Source organism: Dipodomys spectabilis, unplaced genomic scaffold, assembly GCF_019054845.1.
Source record: "Dipodomys spectabilis isolate Male_0828 unplaced genomic scaffold, ASM1905484v1 ptg000366l, whole genome shotgun sequence".
Classification (NCBI taxonomy): domain Eukaryota; kingdom Metazoa; phylum Chordata; class Mammalia; order Rodentia; family Heteromyidae; genus Dipodomys; species Dipodomys spectabilis.
This window is the reverse complement of record NW_024871043.1, coordinates 1605199-1613478: the sequence shown is the minus strand read 5'-3', so window position 1 is coordinate 1613478 and position 8280 is coordinate 1605199. Positions and strand designations below refer to the sequence as shown.

The following is an 8280-nucleotide window of genomic DNA, read 5'->3' as shown; positions in this document are numbered from 1 at the left end:
GTGCTGCTGTTCAGTGACTTTCTTTTTTTTTTTGACCGGTTGTGGGGCCTGAACTTGGGCCTGGGCGCTGTCCCTCAACTCTTCAGCTCAAGGCTAGCGCTCTACCACTTGAGCCACAGCACCATTTCCAGCTTTTTCTGTTTATGTGGTGCTGAGGAATCGAACCCAGGGCCTCATGCATGTGAGGCAAGCACTCTACCACTGAGCCACCTTCTCAGCCCAGCTCAGTGACTTTCTAACTGACACGATGGCAAAGAAATGGGCCCTTGACCAGTAGAACTCATTTTAGGGTTGACAGTGTGTCAAGTGGGGAGTCCTAAAGGCGGGGGGCTGTACACTTACAAGTAGCCAGACTTCTTTCTAGAGCTAAACTGTAGCCACCCCGCCATCTTTGCTCCCTTCATTCTGATATCATTAGCTGATATCATTGACACCACAGCACACACACAAATATGGACATGATAATTTACCCACACCGGCCAAATCACACTGACTTCTGTTCATGAAAAGGAAATATCTGGCCACACTTGCAGTACACTGCTTCTGCTAGTACACTTGGCTTGACTGGCTGTTTTTAGGAAATTCAGGCCAGTCCATCCTGGCTGGTTCCCGATAATTTCCTTGGAATGAAGCCCAGAAGTGGACTCATTCTGTAGGAGATGCTAGGTGTATAGACACGCATCATTTATTCCTGGAAGGCTTCCCTGTATATCACAGAGAGAACTCTATCGTGTCTTTGCCTTTAGAGTAGTCATGGAAGGATTCCAAGACACGGTGTTGTAGCTGAGTACTGTGTGTGTGTGTGTGTGTGTGTGTGTGTGTGTGTGTGTGTGTGTGTGTGTACTGGAGTTTGAACTCAGTTGCCTCGGTCCTGTTCCTTAGTTCTTTGCTCCAAGCTGATGTTCTACCCCTTGAGCCACAGCTCTCCTTCTGGCTTTTTTGGTGGTGAATTGGAGATGATAGTCTTATGGATTTTCCTGTGCAGGCTGGCTTTGAACCTTGAGCTTCAGATCTCAGCTTCCCGAGTAACTAGGATTACAGATCTCAGCTTCCTGAGTAACTAGGATTACAGGTTTGAGGATTACACCAATGCCTGGCTTCCAGAACATTTTCATTTTCTCAGACAGAATACTATACTCATTAAACCTGCACCCCAGCCCCTGGCAATGCCCATTTCGCTGTCTCTATATGAACCTAACAACTCTGTAAACACCTCCAGTAAGGATCAGCCCGAAGCACTTGTCCTTTTGTGAATGGCTTATTTTACTTACCAGAATATTTTGGAAATTCATGTATATTGTAGCACGTATTTGAATTGCTTTTTAATTTTTTTTGCAGTGCTGGGGATCCAACCTATAGACTTTCATATGCTAGATAAGCACTCTGTCACTGAGTAACAGCCCCAGTCTTTGTTTTTTTTTGAGACAAGATCGTAAGATGCAGCCCAGGTTGCCCTTGAACTCAAGATCTTCCTGTCTCAGCCTCCTGATTTTTGGGGATTATAGACTTCTGTTCCCATATCCCGCACATTCACCTCTTTTCTTTCTTTTTTTTTTTTTTGTCAGTCGTGGGGCTTGAACTCTGGGCCTGGGCGCTGTCCCTCAGCTCTTCAGCTCAAGGCGAGCGCTCTACCACTTGAGCTACAGCGCCACTTCTGGTTTTCTGGTGGTTTATTGGAGAAAGGAGTCTCACGGTCTCTCCTGCCCAGGCTGGCTTTGAACCGCGATCCTCAGATCTCAGCCTCCTGAGTAGCTAGGATTACAGGCGTGAGCCACCAGCGCCCGCCTCATTTTCTTTTCTTTGTTTTAGATCCAAGATGGGGACTTGATCTTGGTACCTGACACTTTGGCTCATTGGCTAGTGCACTACCAACTGAGCCACGCCTCCAACCCCTTTCTTTTCAAAAATGAATACTCCGTTGCTTGAGAAAACTACATTTATTTTTTTAATCAATTCACATTGCAGGGGACATTTGGGCTGTTTCTACTGTCATGAGCTGTTATGACCAGAGCAGCTGAGAACATAATGTACAAAAAACTGTTTTCAATCACTGCTTTCAGTTCTTTAATGTGTATGTACAGAAACAGAATTTCTGGGTAGTATGGTTTTAGTTTTCTTTCTTTCTTTCCTGTTTGTTCAGTTACTGGGGCTTTAACTCAGAACACTCTCACTTGGATTTCTTGCTCATGGTTGGTGCTCTACCACTTGAGCCACACCTCCAGTCCAGCATTTCACCGGTCAATTGGAGATGGAATCCCTTGGACTTTTCTGTCTGGGCTGGCCTCAAACTGTGATCCTCCAGGTCTCAGCCTCCTGAATAATTAGGATGACTGATGCCTAACCGATCTTTACTGCTTGAGGTTATTTTTCAGATAGGTGGGACATGTTTGCAGAGATCGAGTGGTCTGGATAGAACAGGACAGCCATGGGGCAACCTCCCAGGATTGGACAGTAAGAGTGAACAGGCCAGCGTCTCTGCATTCTTTCGAGGTGAGTGCTCTGGGGTCCGGGGCTCACTGTGTGGTGAGACTGAGTTCAACAGAGCCACTGCTCATTGGGGCCCCACCTTACCCAGGAAATGGTTCCTCACCACAGTGACCACATCCCACCCCCAGATTGCCTTGGAAACGCTCTACTGAGGGCAGGAGGCGCTGGGGTGCCGTTGCCTAGCAACAGGTGGTAGCCACCCTTCCGGCCCTCATTTGAGACTAGCCCTCAGCCAGCCACCCCGCTGCCTGGCAGCATGCACTGAGAAGAGCCACTCTGAAGGGAGAGCCAGGGACTGATCCAAGGTGAGGTGAGGGGTACAGAGACCCCACCCATGAGAGGGCTTCCGAGGCTGGAGGAAGGCTGGAGGGACAGGAGACTGAGACAGGGACCAGAGGCTGGGACCATGCCGCGGTGGCCCCTGAGATCTGGCAGAGCTGCAGTGAATTCTAGAAATCAAGAAGAGGTGAAGGGGAGAAGGCCCAGTAGAAGGCCGGCAGGGGTATCAGAAGAAGGGGTACACATACAGGAAGGGACTGGAAGGAGACATTTCTTCTCTTCTCTTTCCCACTTCCTCCTTAAGCTAAGATCGAGGGGGCAGCCGCGGAGCTTTTTGTGGCAAGCACCCGGGGTGGGGTGGCCGGAGAGGCCTTCGGAGGGGCCCAGCTCCAGGCCCCGGCACGTTCTGCCTGGCCTCTGGCTACACTTTCCCTCGTCTTGGATCCATTTGGCCCCTGTGTCTCAATCCCTTGCACCCCGACTCTCTTGTGCTTTCTTTTTTGCTTGTTTTTGAGGGTGTATGCATGCCAGCAATGGGGCTTCAATGCTAGGCCTGGGTGCGCTCCCATTTTCACCCAAGCCTGGCGCTCTACCACTGGAACCACAGCTCCATTCCCGGCTTTTTTTGTGGTTAATCGGAGATAAGAGTCTCAACGACTTTCCTGTCTGGGCTGGTTTCAAACCATGATCCTCAGATCTCAGCCTCCTCAGTAGCTAGGATGACAGGGGTGAGCCACTGGCTTGGTGCTCATGCTTGCTGAACACTTGGGGTGGGGGGGCTCCCTCCCACCCACCCCCCAAACACAATGTATGTGTGCCTTAGCTGCTTCCTCTCCCCTCCCCTCCCCTTCTTGTGTCTCCCAGATGCCTTTGACTCCAGAGCAGCCCTTGGGGTACACGGAAGATCTCCCCATGTCCAAGGCAGCCTTGTGGCCCCCGCTCCCCTGCGGGCCCTGCATCCCCATCATGCTGGCCCTGGCCTCCCTGGCCGCCTTCTTCATCGTGACCACGGCTGTGCTGGCCGAACGTCTGTTCCGCCGCTCGCTGCGCCCCGATCCCCACCAGCGCGCGCCCACCCTGGTGTGGCGCCCTGGAGGAGAGCTGTGGATCGAACCCACGAGCACCGCCCGAGAGCGCTCGGAGGACTGGTACGGCTCTGCGGTGCCCCTGCTGATGGACAGGAGTCTGGAGCCTCCTGCCCCCAGGGCCTCCGTGGAGGCCCGAGCTACGGCCCCCCCTCCCCCTTCAGCCCCACACCCTGCTCCAGGCAACTTGGGAGGGCCAGTCTGCAGAGGCACCTTCGGGGAACCCCAGCTCTGGGAGGAGACCCTCCCCACCACGGGCCTGGTGAGCTGGATCGGGCCTGAATTGAGACCAGAGGCCAGTGGGACATACGAGCCCCCCCAGGCCTGGAGGCAAAGGCCCGGCAGCCCCGAGCCTGATTGGAGTCTCCAGCCTCGGGTCACACTGGAGCAGATCTCGCAGTTCTGGAAGCGGGAAGGCCGGACCAGCGTGGGGTTCTGAACCCAGGGTCTCCAGGACTGGCTGCCCAGAGATTTCTTTCTAGAGAGGGCTTCACTGCACAGAAACTTCTAGGCTGCAGCCTTCAAGCGGATCTGGAGGTTTGATGCACCTGCCAGGCCTCTTAGGCCTGGATTGCCATTCTGCTGGTCTTGCACGGTGAGCAAGCTTGAGTGTGCATCAGCCTGGACTCCAAGAAACTGCCCAGCAGAGAGCCTCAGTTCAGTTACCCAGGCTGCGGCTCACAGGGCCAGAGACAAAGCAGACTCCATGCCAGAAATCACAGCGGAATGCCCAAGTGAGAAAATGTATCCAGACCGGCAGGAAAGCACCTCTAATCCACCATCTTCCACCTTCCATCCACAGGTAGCTAAGTTGCCCTTATCACAGTGAAAGCATCCCTGGGATGTTGCCCAGATTATGTGGTGGGGACAGGTGTCAGCAGTGTTGGCAGGAGATGGCAGGAATCCAGCTTTCCAGAGCTGCAGTTCTTGTCTCTCCCTAGCTGTTCATCCTGCCACTCACCAGGGCCACTGAGAGGTTGGTTCTCCAGGAAAATACACACAGAGGGCAAGAGTAGGCCGAGGAGCCTCTGTGCCTCTCTGCGCATGCGTGCACGCACAAGCGCGTACCAGGGCTTAAACTTTGGGCCTCATGCTCTTGTTTGGCTAGTTTGCTCAAGGCTGGTGCTCTGTTACGTCAGCCACACCTCCACTTCTGGCCTTCTGCTAGTTAATTAGAGGTAAGAATTGCTCAGCTTTGTCTGCTTGGGCTGGCTTTGTACCTCCATCCTCCGATCTCTCAGCCTCCTGAGTAGCTAGAATTACAGGCATGAGCCACCAGCACCCAGGTGCTAAGGAGTCTTTACAAATGAACCTTGGCTTTGACCCAAATGGCCGCAAGGACTTGCTGAGTGCAGCTGGCTGGGCCTTTTTTTTGCCTCTGGTTTTCATCTGGAATCAAAGACCAGCAGGCTCTTCCATCTATCTGCTTAAAGGAGCACACACTTCTGCCTTCTAGATCTTACCATTCACGGTGAGGAAAGCTTAGGCCAGAGATTGATTCAGTATGGAAAAGACCTTAGTTCCAGGGAAGGGAAGCTTCTAGATGGGGCATTTGACCAGACAGGAAAGTTGGCTTTCTTTTTTTTATCTTGTGCCAGTCCTGGGGCTTGAACTTAGGACCCAGGTACTGTCCACTCTTCACCGTCCCTTAGCTCTTTCACTTAAGGCCAGTGTTCTAACACGAGCAACAGCTCTACTTCCAGCTTTTGGGTGGTTCTTGGAGATAAGAGTCTGATAAACTTTCCTGCCTAGTCTGGCTTTGAACTACAATCCTCAAACCTCAGCTTCTCAAGTAGTTAGGATTACAGGCGTGAGCCACTGGAGTTTGGCTCAGTTTTGTTTTTTCTGATCACACTCTACCTTGGCTTTTTCTGATCAAGGTTAATACTTTACCAGTTGAACCACAACTCCACTTGTTGCTTTTTTGCTGGCTAATGGAGAGAAGAGCCAGTTCTCAATCTCTTGAGTAGCTAAGGTTATAAATGTAGCTAGCAGTGCTCAATTGAAGCAGGTTTTGCTTGTAATGATCTACCCTATAGAAATGCAGCACAAATATCTGCACTGGGGTTTCCATTCTGTGGGTTTCTGATTTCCTAAACTTTAGTCATAAATATAAGGCAATTTGCCACATTTGTTTACCACCTATATTGTTATTTACACTATATATTTCTTTAGGTTGGCTATTTGCTTAATAAATTTATTTTGAAGGGAATCTCTGCTTTACTTCTATGAATGGAAAATCGGTATCACTTTCCATAAATAAAAGGTGTAATATGGAAATAAATATGATGTAGACAGGAGCAAATATACAAATGAAATAATAAAGACAAATACAACGTAGACAAAGTTTATTATGTTCTTAGTAAACACTGCCTGCTGGAAGTATTCACCATAGACACTGGGTGTTTTTTGTTGTTGTTTGTTTATTAAAAAAGGCTGAAGCCAGGCTCATGCCTATAATCCTAGGTACTCAGGAGGCTGAGGTCTGCGGATCACTGTTCAAAGCCACCTCCAATTAACCACTAGAAAATGGGAAGTGGTGCTGTGGCTCAAAGTGGTAGAGTGCTAGCCTTGAATGAAAAAGCTCAGTGACAGCACTCAGGCCCTGAGTGCAAGCCCCATGATTGACCAAAAAACAACAAAAACAAAAAGGATAAACTGGGTACAATACACACTTCTAATTTTAGCACTGGGGAGGCAGAGGCAAGAGGGTTGAGAGTCCCAGGTCAATCTGGGCTTCATGGCAATAATTGATTTAAAAGATGAAAGAGGTTAAGTGCTGATGGCTCACATGGAAAGCTACTCAGCATCAGCACCAACCCAGAAAACCACTTGGACACACAGTTATGTAGAAGAAGCATTTAATGTCAGCAAGAGATTGTCAGGGTATCTCTCGTGGGACAGAGAGGAGCCAACTGCTCTCACAGTCTTAGAGGTAGCAATAGTGTCAGAAGTCAGGGTGTGGGGCCGGAAATCTTTGTAGGCCCAGCTGGACACTGGAGATTTCAGACAGCCAGGGCAGGACATTCTGTAGCTGGCTCACAGCCAGGGAAAACTATGGCAGAGACAATGCATTCTATATGTAGCTCGTAGCAAAGAGTTGTCATGTAGCCAGGGGAAACATCCCAGAGCAGAGACAATACATTTTATAGCTGGCAGGTTGCAATTATCCACTAGAAGCAGCGTGAGCTCAGGGCTAGCATCTGGACTCCATTGCTGATGCAGCCAGGGCCCCATGGGAATAAACAGGCCTAGCTGGTGAAGGACCCAGGGCGAAAGCTGTCAATCCAAAATAGGGGTGAATAAGTGTACACTCAGGAGGCTTAGATCTGAGGATCCTAGTTCAAAGCCAGCCTGGAGAAGAAAAAAAAAATCTTGAGACTCATCACCAATTAGCCAGCAAAAAGCTGGAAGGGGAGGTGTGGCTCAAGTGGTAGAGTCTTGCCCTTAATCAGAAAAGTGAAGGGAGAAGTTGAGGCCCTGAGTTCCCATATCAACAAAACAAAATAACAACAAACAAAACCACAACTAACCCTTTTCTCTTTATCAGTTAATTGTCTCCGGCATTTCCTTACAGTAGTGGAAATGTACTAAGTTAACACGTGTCTTTCTAAGAGAGTCTGAGGCTGCTTCTCCCAAGGGTATTTCAGAACTATTATCAACCTTAAACCACATGATTAATTTTATTTGGGTTTTCCATTCCATTGAGATGGCATAATTTGAACTGCAAATTCAAATGGAGGCCAACTTTTGGATATAAATTCTGAAGGAGGTCATGTCTTGTTATCATCAGTTCTCAGGGGGAGATGAATAAAGTCTTTATGCCTCATTTCCCATCTCTGGGTGGGTGCAAAAATCCAACGCCTCTTTATAACCAAGAACCAAACAACAGCTCAGTCGGTTTTCCATTTCCTCTTCTTGTGTGCTTTCAGGAACTTGCTTTTTTTTTTTTTTTTTTTTTGCAATTTGACTGTGTGTATCTTAAAGGATGTTTGCTTAATTTTATGTGGCATATCTACCTGGTTTATAGGAAGCATGTGTTTGACAAGTTATTTCACTCCCTATATACATCCCACAAAATAAACTATTTCTTCCTATAAGCACATTTCAAATCTCTCCTATCACGTGCTGGGTATGGCGGTGTACGCCTTCAGTCTCGGCTATTTCAGAGACCGAAGTAGGAGACCGAAGAGTTCAATAAAGCAGCCCGGGCAACAGGGTGAGACCCCACCTCAAAAACAAATATCCCCCCCTTAAAATCAACAACAAAAATGATTTCTTTTGCAGTATTGGGGTTTGAACGCAGGGCCTCATGCTTACTAAGCAGATGTAATACTACTTGAACCACAACTCAGAACCCATATTCTTTTATTCTTTTTTTTTTTGTGTGTGTGTGTCCGGTCGTGGGGCCTGAACTCTGGGCCTGGGC

At 49.0% G+C, this 8280-nt stretch overlaps 1 protein-coding gene across 2 annotated transcripts; it reads left to right on the top strand.

Moving 5' to 3' along the window:
• The first annotated feature begins 2321 nt into the window (after positions 1-2321).
• Positions 2322-4997, top strand: CUNH16orf54 (chromosome unknown C16orf54 homolog). Of its 2 annotated transcripts, none has more exons than XM_042666732.1 (2): positions 2322-2490; positions 3631-4997. In XM_042666732.1, the coding sequence occupies exon 2, from the start codon at positions 3631-3633 to the stop codon at positions 4288-4290; it is 660 nt and encodes a 219-aa protein (XP_042522666.1). In that variant the 5' UTR covers positions 2322-2490; the 3' UTR covers positions 4291-4997. The 2 variants fall into 2 exon arrangements, with proteins under 2 accessions (XP_042522666.1, XP_042522665.1); XM_042666731.1 differs by lacking the exon at positions 2322-2490 and adding an exon at positions 2709-2792.
• The last annotated feature ends 3283 nt before the right edge of the window (positions 4998-8280 follow it).